General features: G+C 45.9%; 1 protein-coding gene across 12 annotated transcripts in view; it reads left to right on the top strand.

Moving 5' to 3' along the window:
- The window catches only part of LINGO1 (leucine rich repeat and Ig domain containing 1), a 259,989-nt gene extending 237,625 nt beyond the window's left edge, over window positions 1–22,364 (top strand). For 9 of the 12 annotated variants that reach the window (XM_081964983.1, XM_081964989.1, XM_081964991.1 and 6 more), the window contains one exon: window positions 20,094–22,364. In XM_081964983.1, the coding sequence (XP_081821109.1) occupies window positions 20,106–21,950 (1,845 nt within the window). In that variant the 5' untranslated portion in view covers window positions 20,094–20,105 and the 3' untranslated portion in view covers window positions 21,951–22,364. Of the gene's footprint in view, window positions 1–8,075; window positions 8,150–13,414; window positions 13,675–20,093 lie in introns of all 12 variants that reach the window. The other 3 variants (XM_081964981.1, XM_081964986.1, XM_081964985.1) reach the window with 1 other exon arrangement.
- Window positions 22,365–22,779: the final 415 nt, after the last annotated feature.

Here is a 22,779-nt window from a genome sequence, read left to right as displayed (position 1 = left end):
AGCCAAAGGGCTCAGCTAGACAAAGCCCAGGACCAAACTGGATCTTTTCAATGTCTAATTGCTGCAGTGAGATTATTTCATGTTCCCGAAAGGCAAAGATTTGACATTATGGATGGTGAAATTGACAGCTCTCAATGGAATTGATAAATTAACTTCTTTGATTAGGAAAAAGGTTCCATATCTGTTTATTGATGACTGGAAACCTCTTATGGATCTGGGGTATTAAAATGAGGGGGAAAACAAACTGGTGATTTATGGTTTTGATCTGCAAGCAAGCTGCCTGTATATAAACAAATGCCTCTCCTTTCTAACATGGATGATGTTACCTAGTTGGATAATGAAACGTCTGCAAGAAAACAACCAAGCTCAGAGAGCACCAAGGACCCCACAGTTCCTCCTCTTCCTTTTCCTTCTTCTCCTCCCTTTCTCCTTGTCTTCCTCCTCCTCCTCCACTCTACAAACCCTATTCCCTTCCGGGCACTGCTGATGTTACCTTGTTGGGTAATGAAACATCTGCATAAAAACAACCAAGCTCAGGATCCAAAAATTTTCCTCCTCTTCCTTTTCCTCCTTCTCCTCCTCCTCCTCTCTGCAAATCCCCTTCCCTTCTAGCTCTGATGATGTTCCCTAGTTGGGTCATGAAACGTCTGCAAGAAAACCATCAAGCTCAGAGAGCACCAAGGACCCCACAGTCCTCCTCCTCCTTCTCTTCCTTTTCCTCCTCCTCGACTCCACAAACCCCACTCCCTTCCAGCACTGATGATGTAACCTAGTTGGGTAATGAAACATCTACACGAAAACCACCAAGCTGAGAGATCATCAAGGACCCCACAAATGTCATTTTATGGATGCTTGGATGCCCATGGTGGATTTCGGTGACCGATTTCACCTTCTCCCCAATATATCCACCCATGGCGAACAGTGATCTGGAAATCCAGAGCAGCCCTGGCGGAGATACGGTGACGAAGGTGGCAGGGAAGCATTTCAAAGATGCCATCGATAACATGCAAACATCCAGAGCAGACATTCCTAAAAGCAAGGCAACTTGACCACGTGGTCTGCTCACCTCATCCGAAGCCATCAGTGAAAGGTGAGCGGGGGAAAAAAGAGAGATGAGCGTTGAAGGGTTCTTATCCTTGTCACGTACCGGTCTGTTCTGTCGAATGCTGATCCCAGAGGCACAGACTCGGTTTATTCTTCTTGGAGAAGAAAAGAAAAGAAAAAAACCAGACATGATTCACGATAGAACTGAAGAGACCTGAGCTGAACACAATTGCCAAGGCCAGACTACAATTAGTCGATGAGTGACCTTCGAAGTCCTTCTCTCCCCATCCTGGGCTTCGAACGACCAGAAAAATAATATATTAAACCATAGATCCGTGAGCCCTTTAAGAAATACAGAAATATCTCTTTGGCTGGGCTGTTGTGTTCTGCCTCGGAGTAATGGCAGCCTTGGTCTTCATTCAGCCCATTCGGAAATGGCCAGATTTAAGGTAGTCCTCGGTATACGACCACAATGGAGCTTTTGGAGTCATAACTTTGAATGGCAACCAGCCCTACGTCAAGGCCCACCTGGCAGGATCTAGGATGGCTTGTTCATCTTATATAACAGCTAAGATTAGCCTAAGATTAGACTTGATGGTTTGATAGTTCATCTTATCAGAGGAACTTTGCCATTGTCTTAACACTCAGCCCATCGTGTTAAGCCAGCATTTGGCATAAACCTGGGTTTAGCAGGTTATGTACTCACTAATGTCTGAGTAACCTGCTTAGGGTTTCGTATCAGTGTTTCTCAACCCTGGACGATTGGAAGATGTGTGGACTTCAACTCCCAACCCCCCCCCCAGGCTGGCTTCAACTCCCCAGACTTCAACTCCCAGAATTCCCCAGTTCATGCCTCTTCCAGCTGCCCAGGTTAGAGAAACACAGGTGTATCTTATTGTATGAACTCAGGAGACAAACATCTGTTTTCAGCAATGCTGGAGAAAAGGACAGAGCGAGGATGGTAGAAACATTTATTCCCCAAACAAATGGAATGGAATTGAATTGAATTCTTTATTGGCCAAGTGTGATTGGACACACAAGGAATTTGTCTTTGGTGCAGGTGCATATTTCTACATAAAGAGAAATAAAATATAATACATTCATTATGTAGATACAACACTTAATGATAGTCATAGGTTACTAATAAGCAATCAAATCATACTAGGAAACAAATAAAACAATATAAAATTTAAAGATACAAGCAACAAGGTTATAGTCATAAGTGGGGAGAGATAGATACTAGGAAAGAAGAGAAGAAGAAGAATAGTAATACAATCTTGGTAGATAATTTGACAGTGTTGTGGGAATTAGTTGTTTAGCGGAGTGATGGCAATCAAACACTATTATTTCAAATTTTTCTTGGTCAGTGTTCAATGAAGACAAGAAACCTGCATCTGAGTAGAGTAGAGTTGAGTAGAGTAGAGTAAAATAGAATAGAATAGAGTAGAATAGAATAGAATTCTTTAAGTATGATTGGACACACAAGGAATTTGTCTTCGGTGCATAAGAATCATAAGAGACAACACTTAGTGATAGTCATAGGTTGCTAAATAAGCAATCAAACCATACTAGGAAACAAATGAAACAATATAAATCGTAGAGATGCAAGCAACAAGATTATATTAATGAATCGGACGTCCTCCCACAAACCCATATTTCAATCCAAAGCTACCAGACGACTCATCTCTTGTTTTCCATGCGGTGTTTTTTCACCAGTTGCATTCTGTGCCAAGGACGAAACGAAGCAAATGTGGCCAAACAGAGTTTGTTTTCCTCCCATCGCTTTTATTGCGGAATGGAACAATAACAGCAAATATGGATGGAGCAATCAATAACGCAAAGAGCAACCCGCCCGAGAATAGCCGTCTATGGAAATAACCACAGAGGCGGAATAGCTATCATCACCCTCACACTTGAGTCTTGTCAATTCCGTTCCTTCCCAGTTCCACCTTTCATCCCCTCCTTTTTCTCTAGATATTCCCTGGGGCCATTTTTTTAAAAGAAAAAAAATGATTTAGGTTAATTCTCGCAGAAGCAGAGGGAGGGATGGGAACCCAGCTTTGAGGGAAAACATGCCAAAGAAGAGAAGGGAGAAGGAAGGAGAGAAACCCTCTTTTCCTTTTAGATTTTATATTCTACTTTTTCAAACTCCCTACAACAGCCCTTGAAAAAAAGTCTACCTTTCAGACCTATGACCATTTCCCCCTCGCACATACTGTATGTGCTAGTCGTTCCCAACTCTAGGGGGCAGTGGTCATCCCCGTTTCAAAGCCGAAGAGCCAGCACTGTCCAAAGACGTCTCCGTGGTCATGTGGTCAGCATGACTCAATGCCGAAGGCACATGGAACGCTGTTCCCTTCCCACCAAAGGTGGTTCCTATTTTTCTACTTGCATTTTTACGTGCTTTTGAACTGCTAGGTTGGCAGAAGCTGGGACAAGCAACGGGAACTCACTCTATTATGTGCCGCTAGGGATTCGAACTGCCGACCTTTCTGATTGACAAGCTCAGTGTCTTAACCATTGAGCCACCGTGTCCCTAGACGACCGTTGCAGCATACCTATTGTCATGGGATCAAAATTCTCAGCACTTGGCAACTGACTCGTATTTATGACCGTTGCAGTGTCCCAGAGTTATGTGATCATCTTTTGCAACCAGCAATGGGGAAGCCAGATTTAACGACTGTGGGGTCCACTTTTAACAACTGTGGCCAGAAAGGTCATAATTCATGTTAACAACTGTCTCACAGTAACATAAATTGTGTGCTCAATTGTGATCATAAACTGAGGGCTACCTGTATTCCCATCATGATGGTTTGGTGCTGTGTCAGTCATCGTGATATGATTGAGAAGATTATCCGGCAATCAAATATAGAATATGGAATAGCAGAGTTGGAAGGGACCTTGGAGGTCTTCCCGTCCAACCCCCTGCTTAGGCAGGAAACCCTGCACCACTTCAGACACATGGTTGTCCAATCTCTGCTTAAAAACCTCCAGTGTTGGAGCATTCACAACTTCTGGAGGCAAGTCCTTTCACTGGTGAATTGTTCTAGATAGTGTGTTGGATTTAGGAAAAGTCCCGAAAAAGTGGAACGCATCCAAACTGGACAAATTAGATGAAAAGAAAGGTAGAAATTCAGTTGGATGGAGAAGGGTGGAGAAGCTGAGCATGTTCAGTCTGGAGAACAGACAATTCCGTGAGCAGATGTGATGGTTGCCTTTAAATAATTGAAAGATTGGCCTAAGAGCAAAAAGGTTCTGAGTTATTCCCTGAAGCGAGACTAGAAATAGTCAGAGGAAACTTCAGGAAAATAGATTCTGACTCAACAAGCATCTGACAACAAGAGTCATTCCACGGTACTCTTGATGGTGGTTTGTTCCCTTGTTGGATCATCAGCCATCATGGGTTGTTGGGTCAACTCCAGGCCTACCTCCAACTGTGGATTTGGTTCAGATGAGCCAAAAGATTTCTTCTGAAATAATGATGGGGTCCCCACAGCGGGCAAACCCCTAACATGGCTTGTTGGGTCGTGGGCTACATCCTATATGAACTTGGGTCTAGGGCAACTCGCCATTGGGATGAGAGTTACACTAATATCAAAGAAATGGTGGAATAAGATCGCTAAAGAAAGGACGCCAAAGGAGGGACAGAATGAAATGTGAAGGACAAAAATTAAAACATGTTTAAAATGTATTTTAAAGAATGAAAATGGAACGGCTAAATTGCACCGCCGGGAGTTTTCCTGCAGCAAGTTGGCTGCATTGAGCTGGCCGCAGTGAATTGACCACAGCCAAGTGGCTGCGTTGTGTTGGCCAGGATAAATTGTCCCATTCCGTATGAACCCACCCCTACAGTTTGCAAAGGAATATCTGTAGCTTGGTACCTTGCGTTAACCAGGCCCCACAAACCAGGATTTTTTTTAAAAAAAATATGGCTTAGCGTGTTTTGTGCATTGGTTCTGGGAGACGATAGCGACGTGTGTTTGGCGAGACAATCCTGCTCGCTTCTTCTAGCACAGCCAAAAAAGGGTGAAATCTCCACTCTCCATATTGGAAAGCTGCCAAGGTAGATGTGTGTGTGTGTGTGTGTGTGTGTGAGAGAGAGAGAGAGAGAGAGAGAGAGGGAGAGAGAGAGAAAGAGAGAGAGAGGGAGAGAGAGGTGGCACATACATACACACACACACACACTCAACAATGGTGGGATTCAAAAATTGTTACTACCAGTTCTGTGGGCATGCTTGGTGGGCATGGCATGGCGTGACTTGGTGTGCATGGCAGGGGATGGATACTGCAAAATCCCCATTCCCTCCCGATCAGCTGGGACTAAGGGCAGGGCCAGCCAGAGGTGGTATTTACCGGTTCTCCAAACTACTCAAAATTTCCGCTACCGGTTCTCCAGAACTGGTCAGAACCTGCTGAATACCACCTCTCTCTCTCTCACACACACACACACACACACACTTCAGGTTGTCCTCGACGTACGACCACAGTCGAGCCCCAAATGTTCATTGCTTTCCTAAACGAGTGTCTCTTCCTTCTTAGGGCCTTTCTTGCCGGAGTTGTTAATCACTGCAGTTCTTAAGCTCGTCGCATGGTTGTAAAGTGAATCTGGCTTCCCCACTAGCTTTGCTCCGTCAGACGGTCGCAAAAGGGGATCATATGACCCACCCCTCTCCTCCCAGGACATTGCACCCATCATAAATATGAACCAGTGGCCAAGAATCCGAATTTTCATCCCATAACCATGGGAGATGCTGCAACGGGTGTCAGCGTGAAAAATGACCATTCGGTCAATTGTTCAGTTCCATTGTAACTTTGAACGGTCACTAAATGAACCGTCATATGTCGAGGACTACCTTTATTCTAAAACATCTCTTGCTCACCGTCATCCAGTCTTATTCAGCAACCTGGAAGGCTCAGCTAGCAATTCAGCACCATGGTTGCCCAATTATTTTTTTCAGTAACCCTCCGGAGCTGCAGTAAGAGTGATACAACTTCATCCCTCTGCATAATTTAAGCGGCATCCCATTAATTAGTGGTTATTGGGGAGATATGTCACGAATATGCAAATGCCTCTCCCAGATTCCTTCCCACTCTAAATTAAACATAACGAATGGAAAGCCATTCTTAAGTCTCTTAATGGGCTTCTTACTCAGCTAGGACCCTGCCTCTGTCTCGCTTTCTTCTTGGGGAGATCAGTTGTCCACCGTGGACAGTTTAATGGAGGCATGTTAAGATTTGTGAGTTTCCTTGTCGTTTTTTTTGTCTCTGGTTTCCACAGCCTTGGCAAGCTTGATGGGATCTGTAGATGGGAAGGCCAAACAAGGTCACCATTTTGAGAGAGCTCCACCTTACAGAACCTGTCCCCCAACCTGAAATCAGAAATACGTGGTAATAGAATAGAATAACAGAGTTGGAAGGGACCCTGGAGGTCTTCTAGTCCAGCCATCTACTCGGGCAGGAAACCCTATGTCATTTCAAACAAATGGTTTGTCAGGGTTCCAGATAGCATCCAAAATTAAATCAGAGTCCAAGGCAAAGTGTTGCTCAAACTTCCAATTTATGAAGAGAGCCCTGTTGGCACATCTGGGAAACCTTGAATCTGAAAGCTTCCCGGTTTCCCCCACCCAGTTGAAAGTTCAAGATCTTGCCCCCCACACACCCACAAGTCCATCCCATGGTCCGATCTCGCACTGCCATGCTGGCAGCTTCCACCCATTCCGTTCCGGTCAGGTGCAGAGGTGCAAAGATAAAGGATGACCTTGGCTTTCTAGAAAGAATGTTGTTATGGCTACATAGCATCTCACTCCTTACAATCCCATTTTCCCACCCTAGAAAATGTATAGTAGAATAATAGAAAGTGTGGCAGGCCAAAGGTCCAAAAGAAAAGAGGGCTGCAGGCCTGGCACGGTTGTCCAACATCTTAAAAACATCCAGTGTTGGAGCATTTACAACTTCTGGAGGCAAGTTGTTCCACTGATTCATTGTTCTGACTGTCAGGAAATTCCTCCTCTGTTCCAGGTTCTTTCTCTCCTTGATGAGTCGCCCCCCCCCCCCCCCATTGCTTCTTGTCCTACCCTCAGGTGCCTTGGAGAATAGCTTGACTCCCTCTTCTTTGGGGCAGCCCCTGAGATATTGGAAATCTTGGACTGGCATTTAAATTGGCACATTCTGTACACAAAAGACGTCCACTCCTGCTCCGTTGTAAATGTCTACTTTGCACAAAAGATGTGGAAACATGTTTGCTGGAAGAGAACATTTCCTTGCTGCTCTCTGAGCTTGGTTGTTAACATTCTTGCAGATGTTTCATAACCCAACTAGGTAACGTCATCTGTGCTAGAAGGGAGTGGAATTTGCAGAGAAGAGGAGGAAGAGGACTGTGGGGTCCTTGTTGCTCTCTGAGCTTGGTTGTTTTCTTGCAGACATTTTATGACCCAACTAGGTAACAACATCAGGGCTAGCTTAGCAACCAAGCTCAGAGAGCGACAAGAACCCCACGGAAACAGATTTGACCTGACAGCACGCATCTATCAATATTGACCTTCAGGTCAAGCATAAAGACAGCTGACCACAATTGGGTGCTGCCTGATATGTTGGACCACAGATCCCATCTTCCTCAGCCCACCTGCTAGCTTAGGCTTCGAGCCAACCTCCCTCCCTCCAGTTCCCTTTTTAGATCACTTCTCCTCCGTTTTATCTAACCTAGTTTTTAAACCACTTGCCTCGAGTGATGAAACTGTCAGCGTTTCTCATGGGAGATGATTCCTCAGCCTTCTCTACCTTTCGCAACCTGGAAGGATTTTAGTTTTTCTTTTCCTTTCTCTCAATTTCTCCCTCTCCCAACTCGTTTTGCTCTCGATAGAAAACACGGAAGCCCTTCTGCACTGCAGTGGGGGGGGGGGGGGAAGATGCTTTGGTCTTGCAGATATGGAGAACATCAAAAGGCAGAGAGGACATTATCACAGAACACTGTGCTCTTTCCTCAACATAAAATTGATTTATTCCCCTTGTCCTGCTCCCTTCCTCATATTTAGGAGATCTCGCCTCGCCACAGCCTTTGCCGAGCTGTCGGGCCAATTGCTTTCGAAACGTTGCACAATATCGAGAGGTGCGTTACCTGAGGTGCATGAAAAAAAAATGTTACTGGTGGAGGAAGGATAGTAATCATCTAAGCTGGAGAAGACAATGGGGTGAAAGTGGTTTCCAAAAATAGTGTTCAAAATCCAAACCTGGGCAGAAAGAAAACAGCTTTTTTTTAAAGAGATAAAAAAGAATTGTATTAAAGTTATTGTAGCAATAATACTTATACACCCCTTGTATGTTTTACAGCTGGGTCTAAGCAGTTTACGGAGTCAGTCTGTTGCCCCCCCAACAATTTGGGTCCTCATTTTACCCACCTCGGAATGATGGAAGGCTGAGTCAATCTTGAGCCAGTCAGGATTGAGCTGCTGGCAGTGGGCAGAGTCAGCCTGTAATACTGCATTTTAACCTCAGGGAGGGAGGGAGGGAGGGAGGGAGGGAGGGAGGGAGGGAGGGAAGGAAGGAAGGAAGGAAGGAAGGAAGGAAGGAAGGAAGGAAGGAAGGAAGGAAGGAAGGAAGGAAGGAATATAATATTAGCACTTAAGACTTATATACCTCTTCACAGTGCTTTACAGCCCTCTCTAAGCAGTTTACAGAGTCATCCTATTGCCCCCAACAATCTGGGTCCTCATTTGAAGTATGGAAAGCTGAGTCAACCTTGAGCCAATCAGGATCAAACAGCTGGCAATCGGCAGAGTTAACCTGCAGTACTGCGTTTGAACCACCGCTCCACTGCAGTTTATATCCTAACATAATAGGGGACCAAAGGTTGAGTCTTCCAAGTTCTTGGACTCGTGCTGGGACCCCTCCTCAGGGAACTTCTCTGTAGCAGAGTGCGCTTTAAGCTATTCTCTGTGTGGTATTTACAGAGCCCCTCTGGTTGTGTGTGTTTTTTCATTTGTTGATTGAGTGTTGATGGCTGGCTATTAAGTCATTGGCTGTTGTTTCCTTCTGCCCTTGCCTAAATATTTGATAAGTTGGTGATAAATCACCACTCCTGTTGACTGACAAGGGGCCCCATTTCCCAGGCTTCAATCCCTTCCCTGGCTGTTTTTGCACCTGCTCGTCCAACAATCATAGTAGCTGCAAAATAATGTATATCCTTGTTCATTGCAAGGACAGACATTGCTACCAATGAGTTCGGGTGTCCTCATCTGACATAACTTTACTTTGTTCTACGTTGAGCGCAAAATCCAGAAGCGGTACCCGAGTAGAAGCAAAGGCGCACGTGTTCTTTTCTCTAATTAAATGTTGCCCTTATTTCTGCTGCCGCCATCACTTTTCCTCTCCGTTCTTCTGTTATGGCGATTGATGTTTGCATTTCTGTGCATGTAGAGTTCTTGCTGCAGGCAACCTATACAATAACAGAGGTCCCCAAAAGAAATGATTTTTTTCAAACTCTTGATCAGGAAGAAAACAGCTTGAAGTGAAACAGAACAATTGCATTCCCCCATCAACCAGGATTCAGAACTAGGCAGGAACTGACCGGAATCTCAGCATTCATTTTACGTATCTGGCTCCCTCTTTTAGATAAATGTCAGCCACAGAGCTAAGAATCAACTGGTATGAACTGAGTGGTGGGATTCAGCCAGTTCAGATTAGTTCGGGCCAGTTCGGCCGAACCGGTTGTTAAATGGCTGGCTGGTCCTGTCCCTTCCTGCCCTGCCCATTCCAGGAGTCCCAATTCACCCTGTTTTGGCTCCCAGGTAAGTGCAGGGAAGCCTACTATGCCCAAAACGGGGCACGGGGGGAAGCACTCCACCCTCCCTGTGGCCTGTTTTTGCTCCCGGGGGGGGGTGCCTGTCACACACCCTGGCCATGCCCACCCACCCACCCACTCATTAGGGCAGAGAACCAGTTGTTAATGTTGGGGTTCCCACGGATACCCTTAATGAGCTCATGATCAACCTTGGGGAAGCTACGCGTGGCTTGCGCTTCTCAACGATGCTGCTGAGGTGCTCCATCAGTTCTCCCCACCTCCTGCCCATGGCAACTCGAGAGCAGGTCATGAATGCTTTACGAGTTGACAGTTCAATGATTTGAATCCCACCACTGGGATGGAACTGGTTTAACCACTCTTTTTCCAGTGCATCAAATGACCTGTTTTGAAACACCAGTGAAATAATTGTTCTTCATGGTTGCAGAAGAGGGACAGCCATATGGAGAGAGGAATCTTCACTTTTTTTGTACCCGATATCAGCAGGTTGAGCTCTTATTTGCATTTTGCATCTTTTTTTTTAATGTGAAAGGCATTTATTTTCGGTTCTTACCTACTTCAGCAATAGGCAACCGGTGCCCTCAAGATATTTTGGACTTCCGTTCCCAGAGGCACTAATTCGGCCAAGGATCAGGGATAATGGAGTCATAATTCAAAGGATATAGAAAGCCCACCTAGGTTAGGGCTGTTTCTTAATCAACTAGCCTATGACATTTTTGCATCCAGATTGCTTTACTTCTGGTAAAATATTTATTACGGTTCCAGCAGAATGTTGCCGAAGTAATTAAGAAACCACACAAACACACGCAGCGAGGCACACACATTCAAATGGAGCTTGTGTTGTTGGGCGGAATTGATCCACAGAATAATTCAATTCAGCAAGAGTTTGTAAGAAGTAACGATTAGACATGGGGGGGAAAGGAAAGGAATCGGTGTACCATATTGTTAGAGGATGTAAAAAGCATGCCTACTCTCCTTCAATCACACACAAGTAATCAAGTACCTACAAACACACACAGAGAGAGAGGCAGAGGCAGAGACACAGAGAGAAAGACAGAGAGAGGGAGAGACAGAGAGAAAGAGAGAGAGGGAGACAGAGAGAGAGAGAGAAAGAGAGGGGGAGAGAGAGAAAGAGAGGGGGAGAGAGGGGGGGAGAGAGAGAAAAGACAGAGAAAGACAGAGAAAGACGTAGACAGAGTAAGAGAAAGAGGGGAGAGAGAGAAAAAGGGGGAGAGAGACAGAGACAGAAAGAGAAAGAGGGAGAGAGAGAAAAGAAACACAGAAAGACAGAGAGAGGGAGGGACAGAGAGAGAAAGACAGAGGGGGGAAGGAGGGAGAGTGAGAGAGCATGCATTGGAGAACATCTCCACTGCCAATCTGCTCCAATCCTCCTGGGTTCTTGGAAGATCAATCTGGTGCCACTGATTGCTTTAGACTTCTCTCCAGGGTTACAAAGGGAGCTGAATCTACAGTCACCAGACTAAGGAAAAACCCATTGAAAGCACAGTGGATTCAAATAACAACCCCCCACCACCACCAAGCACATTAGCCTTTGGATCTGTGGCGCCTGCCCTCTGACCTTACCGCACTGTTTCTTCCTTGGGTTAAAACAAATACACAGCATGTATAAAGGCAAGGTGGTACGAAGCCGATACCAGAACTCTAAAATGTATTTCTGCAAATGAGTTTGGGGGCCCTAATGGCATAGTGGGGAGCCATAATTTGAGAAAAGGAGGGACGGACGGAGGGAGGAAGGATGGAAGGAAGGAAGGGGAAAATGTGGAAGGAAGAAGGAAGGAGAGAAAAGAATGGGGAAGGAATGAAGAAAGGAAGGAAGGAGAGAAAAGGGGGAAGGAAGGAAGGAGAGAAAAGGGGGAAGAAAAGAAGGAAATATGGAAGGATGAAGGAAGGAGAGAAAAGGAGGCAGGGAAGAGAGAAAAGAAGGAGGGAGGGAGGAAGGAGAGAAAATGTGGAAGGGAGAAGAAAGGAGAGAAAAGGGGGAAGGAAGGAAATATGAAAGGAAGAAGGAAGGAGAGAAAAGAAGGAGGAAGGAAGTAAAGAAAAGAAGGGGGAAGGAAGGAAGGAGAGAAAAGAAGGGAGAAATGGTTCCTGATCTTCCAAACATCTCATCAGTGTCTGGTCCATTTAGTGGACATTCCATACTGAAAACCAGCTTTAACTGGGATTCCTACCGAGATCCTTTTGATGTGGGTCTGTTGAAAATGGCTTAATTCAGTAAGCAAGTTAAGCCGGTGTGCCCTCACAGCCTGCAAATGAATGGTGTGTGGAAAGCAGAGGCTTAAATGTTGTTCTTTTGAAATAAAAGCCTTTTTCTATTTTTGTTTTGCTGCTTTGCAGAAAGCTAGATGAATTCTTAGCCCCGAGCTGAAGGTCTCTCGGAGCAGCACGGACGGATATTAAATATTTATTTGTAAACCTGGAGTCTTTCTCTCCAAAACAGAGCTATGTTCAATCAAATTTAATTTAGCCAGGATAACCACAAGCATCTGGACCAGAAAGTTCAGACCTTAGGGCCGTTATTGGTATTCCAAAATGGAGATGCAGAGATTAATTTTCAGTTTTGCCATCAACCATGGCCAGGGCACCTGGGGGGATTAAGATGCACTCTTCTGGGAAGCTTGACTCGTTCATAACAATAGGCAGTAAAATGTAATTTCTCTAGCAAAGCTCGCAGACGGATCTTTAAGTAGTGTCAGAACCATTCCGCAATATTTGCTTTAATAACTGGTGTTAAGATTGCTTCCAGTGTGGGGTCCTTGGTGCTCTCTGAACTTGGCTGTTTTCTTCCAGATGTTTCTTCCCCCACCTAGGTAACATCATCAGCGCTAGGAAGGAGAAGGGTTGGAGGAGGAGGAGGAGGAGGAGGAGGAGGAGGAGGAGGAGGAGGAGGAGGAGGAGGAGGAGGAGGAGGAGGAGGAGGAGGAGGAGGAGGAGGAGGACGACGACTGTGGAGTCCTTGGTGCTGTCTGAACTTGGTTGTTTTCTTGCAGATGTTTCATTACCCAACTAGGCAACATCATCAGTGCTAGTAGGGAGAAGGGTTTGGGGGGGAGGGAGAGGAGGAGGACTGTAGAGTCCTTGGAGCTCTCTGAACCTGGTTGTTTTCTTGCAGATGTTTCTTCACTGAACTAGGTAACATCATCAGTGCTAGTAGGGAGAAGAGTTGGAGAAGGAGGAGGAGGAGGAGGAAGAGAAAGAGGAGGAGGAGGAGGAGGAGGAGGAGGAGGAGGAGGAGGAGGAGGAGGAGGAGGAGGAGGAGGAGGAGAATTGTGAGATCCTTGGTGCTATCTGAACTAGGTTGTTCCTTGCAGACATTGCATTACCCAACTAGCTAATGTCATCAGTGCTAGAAGAGAGATGGGTTTGTGGGGGCGAGGAAGAGAGGGAGGAGGAGGAAGAGGAGGAAGAGGACTGTGGAGTCCTTCGTGCTCTCTGAGCTTGGTTGTTTCCTTGCCGACATTTCATTACCCAACTAGATAACATCATCAATCCCTCGTTCCCAACCTCTGCCAAAATTATTCCTTTTCGAAGGAAGATCCCAACTTTTCTATCTAGATCTTTCCTCAGAAAAATCAGCAGAGGGGACAAACACCAGAAGGAGCAGGCAGAAAGCCACAACATAGCAAACTACGGTGGTTCTTCCCGTAGCTTCCACCTTTACCTGCCCACCCATGGTGAGGCCAGAAGCCAAGGTGTATCCCAGCACTCCTTCCCTGCTTGCTGACTCGCTTCTGATTTATTCTTTGGCTGTTCTGCTGAAGTCAGAAATGAAATCCTTCAGAGACGCAGCTGGTTCGGCGATGACCCTCAGAGAGGTAATTTATGATGGACCCTGATTAGCTGACTCCAAAACTTACTTTGGGGACTATTTTTCTTGCTCTCCTCTTTTTTTAAAAAAAGAGATAGCAAAGTCCTGTCCCAATTGTGCTCCATCAGCATAGTTTCTCCTTCACGGAGGGTTCGCCTCTGCTTACACATGCTTCACCTTTGGTCCCAGAAGTTTGAACTGGGAAGGTAATTAAGAGGTAGGTTTTTTTTTTTCCAAAAGCTGCAGTCAAGGTGCTTTCTGAAATGATCAAAGAGGACAGATCCAGATCATAAACATGTCTCCAAAGATTAAGCAGAAAGAGGATCCTAGAATCGTAGGGCTGGAAAGGACCTTGGAGGTCATCTAGTCCAGCCCCTTCTCCAAGGCAGAAAGGAGTCTTTGTGCCATCTTTTCTTGAAGAACTCCAGTGATGGAGAACCCACAACTCCAGGAGACAAGCTGTTCCATTGATCGATGGTCAAGAGATTTCTCTTTAATTCCTGGTTGGCTCTCCCTCTCACCAGCTTTCACTCATCATCTCTCCTTCCTTCCTCCCTTCCTTCTTTCCTTCTCCTTTTCTCACCTACCTTCCTTCTCTCTCCTTTTCTCATCTTCTTTCTTTCCTTCATTCATTCTCTCTCCTTTTCTCATCTGCCTTCCTTTTCTTTTCTCACTTTCCTTCCTTCTCTCTCCTTTTCTCATCTTTCTTTCTTCCGGAGTCATAGGGCTAGGAAGGGACCTTGGAGGACTTCTAGTCCAACCTCCTGCCTATATCCTTCTTATACCATCCTGGAGAAGTGGTTATCCAATCTTTTCTTGAAAACCTCCATTGATGAAGCTCTTCTATTGATTAATCATTCTCACTATCTGGAAATTACTCTTTAATTCAAGGCTGAGTCTCCTTTCAGAATACCTTGAGGCCCTCAATCTTCAGCTATGGACTGGGGCCAATGTGTCAGTTTCAGGAACTTTGGGATGGGTATGGGGCAGGGCTGGGATTGAAAAATATTAGCAACTGGTTGTCTGACCGGCTGCTGGGTGGGCTTGGCCATGGTGGGCATGGCCTACTTACCCTCCTGCACCGAGGGGCGTTTTCACCCTCCCCGGGCTCCAGAGGCTTTCCTTGAGCCTCTGGGAGGGCAAAAATGGCCTCCCCCAGGCTCCAGAGGCCCTCTGGAGGTCTTCTGGAATTGCCAGAGGCCCGTTTTTCGCCCTCCCAGGGCCCTGCACTTACCTGGAATGGTTAATGGGCCGTGTGGAGATTCCTGGAAGAGATGGTGCAGGGTGGGCAGGGCCAGCCAGTCCTTGCAGCTACCAGTTCAACGAACCAGATGTAAAATTAACATCCGGTTTGCCTGAACTGGTCCTAACCGGCTGAATCCCATCCCTGGTCTGGGCTCATTGGGTATGATCTGAGATTTTGGGGGGACTTGACTTCTTTTGGGGCTCAAGTCAAGGTTGATGGGTTGATTATGCTTTTTTATTCCATATGTCATCCAGAGTTCAATTGGAGAGGTGGTCAGCCATATAAATTTGAAGATAGATAGGTAGAGAGAGAGGCAGCCTCCCTACCTATTATATCATTACTCCAGTGTTAGAATTTAACATTGCTTGGTGGATGAAGGACCACAGCACCTGGGTGATGTCCGTGGTGGGCTCTGACTTTGGTCGTGTTTTTTTGCAGATGTTTCATTACCCAAGCAGGTAACATCATGATCAGCACTGATGATGTTACCTACTTGGGTAATGAAACATCTAATGACTTGATTATCAGTAGAAGAAGGCTTTTGTAGCTCAGGGTTGAACTGGGGGTCCTTGGTGCTCTCTGAGCTTGGTTTTCTTGGGGACGTTTCATTACCCAAACTGATGATGTTACCTAGCTGGGTAATGAAACATCTGGTGATTATCTAGTTGGGTAATGAAACATCTGCAAAAAAAGCCAACAACAACTAACCTCAGAGAGCACCAAGCACCTCATTTCAACATGAAAGTGTGCCACCACTTATTTAGGTTTAGAAGTGCTTATGTGCATACAAGCATCAGTTAGAAACAATTATTTGTATTAACTTGACGTGTGGGTCTTTTGATGGTAATCGTGACGATGGCTTGTGGGGAGAAGGCTGGTGTTCAGATCTTGTTTTCCTTCCTTCTCTTGCTTGAAGGGAAGATTCTTTGTGTTATATCTATCTATTTTTCATTTGTTTCCTGTCCAAGGTCAGAAAACATGAGTACACTGGGTTGGGTGGTTTATTACCCAATTTTAGCCTTGAAAGCTGCAGTCAGAGGCCCCATGAGCTTGAGAAGAGGATTTTGGCTCAGCCTAGAAGTAAAAATGATATTTTCGCAGAGATACACTACCTGTCCATGACGAGCCTTCAGTTAGAGGGGTTTCTTCGAAAGCAAGCCAGATGGTTGCTGTCTAGCTAAGTCTACCCTGCGCTGTCTTTATCGCATTGTTTTGGAATGGACATCCAAAGGGATTCTTGGAGAACTTAGAGATTGGCCATGTATCAAATCAGAGGATGGGTCCAGCCAGCCCTCTTCTGATCATCGCAGCTCTTCTGGTTTTCTTGATCTCCATTCATCTCCTGATTCTTTTGTGGACACACCTAAGGAGGCCTCATTCCAGGGGAGGGATACCCCAAAATCCCCATTCCCTCCCCACTCTGGGGCTAGTCGAAGGTGGTATTTGCCAGTTCTCCAAACTACTCAAAATTTCCACTGCCGGTTCTCCAGAACCTGTCAGAATCTGCCTAATTTTACCCCTGAACCTGCCTCTTCAGGACACCACATTTTGTAAACGATCCTCGTTCTTTATCGTCAACATCTCGTTATCTAAATGTATTGAGATGTTGCTTTTGCGCATTGCCAGATAAACGAAGCCCAGGATAATAAAAGGAAATGAGATAGTGGCCCTCGTCTCCCATCCGAGGGCTTTCTGAGGATAAATATATTCAAATATATTAATGACACTGAACTTATCAGGGAAGAGCAGTGCCAACAATAAAGCATCTGGAAGACATGAAGACCGGGCAGAAAGAAATGAATCTGTTCAGCTTTGGGAAATTAAGATTAAGAAGGAAAGAGAGGAAGGGAACGGCTCCTGCATATTGAAGAGAAGTCAGAAAAGAAATGGTTTGCTGCTATCACAAGGAGAGATGAAAGTCACCTGGGTTATCACATCAAAGTAGGGAGGTTATATAATCCATTGGTGTACGTTGGGACCGTGACAATTTGCACATATGGATTTTCTGTCGTACTTTTCCCCTAAAAAAAGAGGTCCACGAAGTTGTCATTTAGACTCTCCAGGACTACTCAGAGCAAGGAGCTTGAATCCAAATGGAATGCATTCAACAATCTCCCCATCCTCATGTAGATATATCAAGAAAAGATGTTGATGATAGGATGAGAAGGTTGGCTACCACTCGTCCTGGGGCTGCTTGAACGAACAGCAATTTTGGTGGGGAGAGGTCAATAGGACATTTGATGGAGTTAAGCTGGTAGAACCTTCCTTGATGATACCTTCTGATGCAACCCCAAAGTTAGATCTTGCTCAGCTCTTGTGTTGGCTAGGAAAACTGGGGCGGGGAGAAGGTCTCCTGCAATTAAGAGTAGTTGTGCTTTCTCTTCTTTCTCTGAACTCGGCTCCTCTGATGATCAAATGAAATGAAGTCCAATCTGGGAATTCATCATCCTGTTGGATGAATCATCAAAAAGTGTAGGTCTTGTTATATCAAGGAATCACGTGTATGCTCTTCCTCTTCCTGTGGTGGAAGATTAGCTCTCCATCAAGAAGCTGTCCATGAAACATTTCACTCCAACATCCGTTGAAGTTCTCTTTACTATAATGAGCTTTGAGTTTCATCTTAATGAGACCCCTTAGACTTCTTGATGACTCTATTTTGCTGGGCCAGTGATGTTTCTACTTCCTCTCTTCCTTTCTTTTAGTGCCTCTCTCAACAACACAGGGACTACAGTAGATGGGAATCCAGAGAAACATAACAAAGATGATTCTTAGCAAGAGAACCCCATAAATGCTATAAGTGTGTGTGTGGAAATGTGCACCCACACACACCAAAAGACAACAGATCACAATTGCTGCTCCCTTCCACTTGCCAGGCTGTAAAATATTCCAGAGTAGTATCTACTACGCAGTTCTGATTCAGAATCATTAGGAAGTTTATTAACTTGACGGAGGCTGTGTTTCTTCCCTCTCCTTCGCCTCTCTCCTAAGAGGAAAATGCCTGTTCTTTCTTTGCACTTGCAAAAACAACATCCCCTTATCAGCAAGATGACAGGTCTAAGTGAGTATAACAAGAGGAAAAAGATGTTTGTGAAACCATGTTTTTTTTTACCCCTTCTCTGATTCTTTGGATATGTAAGTTAGTTAAGAAGCGGTGGCATTCCAAATGTTATTTGAGGGAACTAAAACCCAGTAAGATATCAGATGAGAGGGAAGTTATTGACACCCTTATCATTTGGGATAACCTATCAAGTTATCATTTACGTGGGTGTTGGATAGCTCCATTACTACTCGGTGGAGAAGAGAGTAGGTGCCTTTACGTGATTTAATAACAGCAACGATCTTATGGGTGGATGGGTGAATCCAGCCAGTCACTGCCAGTCATTGGGATTCAGTCAGTTCGCACCTATTTGGGAGAACCGGTTGTTAACTTTCTAAGCAGTTCGGAGAACTGGTTGTTAGGAGAAATCTCTTTCTGGTTTTTTCCCACTTGACAGGGCTAACCCTGTAAGGAAGGCAGGAAGGAAACAGTCTGGTGTTGTTTCTAGCCTAATCTTTATTGCCCTGCTTACAAAACCTTCCTCTCCGGTTAACCCTTATTACATTGTAACAGCTAAGGTGAAGCGTCCATCGTCCTGAGTGACGTTGAGTTGGCCATGCCCACATGGCCACATGACAACCGAGCCACACCCACCCCAGCTGGTCATTAGGGCAGAGAGCTGGTTGTTAAAGTATTTGAATCCCACCACTGTTTAAGAGGACTATGATCATGTCGTGTGTTGACATTTTACTCCGCAGGATCTCCAACGCAGAGTTTCCTCTGTTAACGTCAGAGTTGGTACTTTGGGATTGTCAGGATCGGTTCTCCTGCAGAAATTGAAGCAGGAACTGTACATCTCTGCCTAACAGAGAGAAAATATTCTACACAGACACCAGGAAAGCAACGTACATAGTCAAGAGCCATAAATAGCACCCGGCAGTCTCCATCCTGCCAAACCTTGAACAGGAATGTGCCGCTTCCACTCGTCCCCGGGCATAAAAAGGAATAGTCACCGTGAATGCTGAGCATGTACATCACAACGGAGATAAACGCGGCTCCTGGGGCCGCAGATCAGAATCGGGACAATGGGCAATATCAACACAATGCAATCCTTTGTAACAGCTTGAGCGACATAAAACATGGAGGCCCCAGAAGTCGTAGGGCATCACGTAATAGCATCCCTCTGATAAGGCAAAGGCGCTCTTGTAGGATGGCTTGACAAAGCCATCACTTCTGCCAGATAATTTGATATACCAGACACAACAGGATCCCTGAACAGGGGTTTTCAGGGAATATAAGCAGCCTCTCGACCTCGTGTTGTTTAGCGTATGACGAGAACATGACAAAGCGAGGTAAACCAACACACACACACACACACACACACACACACACACACACACACACACAATCCACATAGTTATTGTCAGGTCTGCAAGTCATCTTTTCACTTGGACTTCAGGCCTGCCTCACTTTCTGCTATTCATTTTCTATTGTGGTGGAAATGGGAGGGGGGATTATGTGGAGTTGGGTGAGATGTAGCCATAACAACATTCTTTCTAGAAAGCCAAGGTCATCCTATGTCTCTGCACCTGGCTGGAACTGGATGTGTGGAAGCTGCCGGCGTGGCAGTGGGAGATTGGACCATGTGATGGACTTGTGGGTGTGGGGGGCAAGATCTTGAACTTTCAGCCGGGTGGGGAAAACCTGGAAGCTTTCAGATTCGGGTTTTCCTAGATGTGCCAACATGGCTCTCTTCATAAATTGGAACTTTGAGGAATCCTTTGCCTCGGACTCTGATTTAATTTTGGATGCTATTTGGAACCTTGACAGGGATGAAGCTGCCACAACTTCTGAAGGCAACTTCCGTTCCATGGGTTGATGGCTCTCATTGACAGAAAATTCCCCCTTATTTCCAGGTTGAATCTCTCCTTGATCCGTTTCCATCCATTATTCCTTGTCTGGCTTGTCTGAAATAGTACAGGTTCTGCTGCTTGAGCAGGGGGTTGGGCTAGAAGACCTCCAAGGTCCCTTCCAGCTCTGTTTTGATTGATTGGTTGTATACGTTATGAGCAAGCTGTGAAAGTCGGATGTCCCCTGGTTACTCACCCTTTGTTTTCCTTTTTCTCTCCTGTCTCCTCTGCAGGTAAAAGATAGGATGGTGGCGGGGAAGTGGAGTATGTATTGCCCAATCTTGGCCTGTTGGCAGCCGATTCTCATCTTGATGTTGGGATCCATCCTCTCAGGCTCTGCCACGGGTTGCCCACCCCGTTGTGACTGCTCGGCCCAGGAACGCTCAGTGACTTGCCACCGGAAGCGATATATGACCGTTCCTGAGGGCATCCCCACCGAGACCAAACTTTTGGATTTGGGGAAAAACCGCATCAAGACTCTCAACCAGGACGAGTTTGTCAATTTTCCTCACTTGGAGGAGTTGGAGTTAAACGAGAACATCATCAGCGGCATTGAGCCAGGGGCTTTCAATAACCTCTTCCACCTCAGGACTCTGGGTCTCAGGAGCAACCGGCTCAAACTTATCCCCCTCGGAGTGTTTACGGGACTCAGTAACCTTACCAAGTTGGACATTAGTGAGAACAAAATTGTGATCCTTCTGGATTATATGTTCCAGGACTTGTACAACCTCAAGTCTTTGGAGGTTGGGGACAATGACCTTGTCTATATTTCCCACCGGGCTTTCAGTGGGCTCAACAGCTTAGAACATCTGACCTTGGAGAAATGCAACTTGACCTCCATCCCTACGGAAGCCCTCTCTCACTTGCATGGCTTAATTGTGCTACAACTGCGCCACCTGAATATCAACGCCATCAGGGATTACTCTTTTAAGAGGCTGTATCGACTCAAGGTCCTGGAGATTTCACACTGGCCCTATCTAGACACCATGACATCCAACTGCCTGTACGGACTCAACCTGACATCTCTGTCCATCACCCACTGCAACCTGACATCCATACCGTACGTCTCCTTGAGGCACCTGGTCTATCTCAGGTTTCTGAACCTGTCCTACAACCCCATTGCCAGCATCGAAGGCTCCATGCTTCACGACTTACTCAGGCTTCAGGAGATACAGCTGGTCGGGGGTCAACTCTCGGTGGTGGAACCCTACGCTTTCCGGGGCCTGAACTACTTGCGGATCTTGAATGTTTCAGGGAATCTCCTGAACACGCTGGAAGAATCAGCCTTCCACTCCGTGGGGAATCTGGAAACCCTCATCATAGATAACAATCCTTTGGCCTGCGACTGCCGACTTCTCTGGATCTTCCGACGTCGCTGGAGGCTGAACTTCAACAAGCGTCAACCCACCTGTGCGACTCCCGAATTTGTCCAGGGGAAACAGTTCAAGGATTTTTCAGAGGCGCTCCTGCCAAACTACTTCATTTGTCGCCGGTCGCGGATACGGGACCGCAAACCGCAGCAGATCTTCGTGGACGAGGGCCACACCGTGCAGTTCATCTGCCGTGCAGATGGAGACCCACCTCCGGTCATCATGTGGCTGTCGCCAAGGAAGCACCTCATCTCGACCAAAACCAACGGGCGGCTCACCGTCTTCCCCGATGGCACTCTGGAGGTGCGCTACGCCCAGATTCAGGATAACGGCACCTACCTATGCATCGCCAGCAACGCGGGAGGCAATGACACCATGCTAGCCCACCTGCACGTCCGCAGTTATTCCCCCGACTGGCCCCACCAACCCAATAAGACCTTCGCTTTCATCTCCAACCAGCCAAACGAGAGTGATGCCAACAGCACGCGTGCCACCGTGCCTTTCCCCTTCGACATCAAGACCCTCATCATTGCCACCACCATGGGCTTCATCTCCTTCTTGGGAGTCGTGCTCTTCTGCCTGGTGCTTCTCTTCCTTTGGAGCAGAGGCAAAGGGAACACCAAGCACAATATTGAAATCGAGTACGTCCCACGGAAATCCGATGCGGGCATCAGTTCCGCTGCTGACGCGCCGCGCAAGTTCAACATGAAAATGATCTGAGGATGAAGAACCGGAGAACAGAGACGATGCTATTAAGGACGGGCAGTGTTCTTTTTATCAAACGATGATGACGGTGACTGCAAACAGTCAACACAGATGCCAACCTCCTTTCTCTCCACTCAGCTCTCCCAGCCCCTCCTTCTCTCCCCACAATCCCGCATCACTTCCTCCTTCTCCTCCTCTTCCTCGTCCTCCTTTGTGAAAATGTTCTGCTGACGTCTCCAGAATCTTCCCTTGTTTGTAGGACATAACTCTGATGGACTCCTGTGTTCGATCTTAAAAGACAGCAGCAAACTGAAAAAAAAAATCAAAACAGCAAACCATAAAAGTTACATACTTCCTCTGTAACTTTTGATTTCAATAATTACGGATTTTTATGAAAACTTGAAATAAAAAAAAAACCTATTTCCTATAGCTAGTTTGAATGCAACATCTTGACTTCTTGATATGTGCACTTCCTTTTCTTTTGGTCCTTCCTTTCAAACCTGGATCAAACCTGGTTTGTGATACATTTGAGATAGAAAGAAGGATTACCTGCTGATAACAAAGGAACCTCAAGTGGATGTGATGTATATGTATATATATATAATGAATCCCTTAAGGGGATATAATTTATTAGTGTTCTGTTTCTCTTGAACCATTGGGTTTTGATTTGGGTTTCTTGAATTGAATGGTTTGCTTAAGACACAGTACAGGTATCCAAGAAGAAAGGACGATATGTCCATATTGAATACCTGGAACCCATTGCGTTCCAGGTATTCCAGATGTTCCAGATGTTGCAATGGAATCCCAATATAGCAGGAGACATTGGGAGTTGCATATATGGGCC

The sequence above is a fragment of the Natrix helvetica genome, assembly GCF_964273705.1.
Source record: "Natrix helvetica genome assembly, chromosome: 12".
Taxonomy (NCBI): Eukaryota; Metazoa; Chordata; class Lepidosauria; order Squamata; family Natricidae; genus Natrix; species Natrix helvetica.
This window is presented reverse-complemented; position numbering and strand designations above follow the sequence as displayed.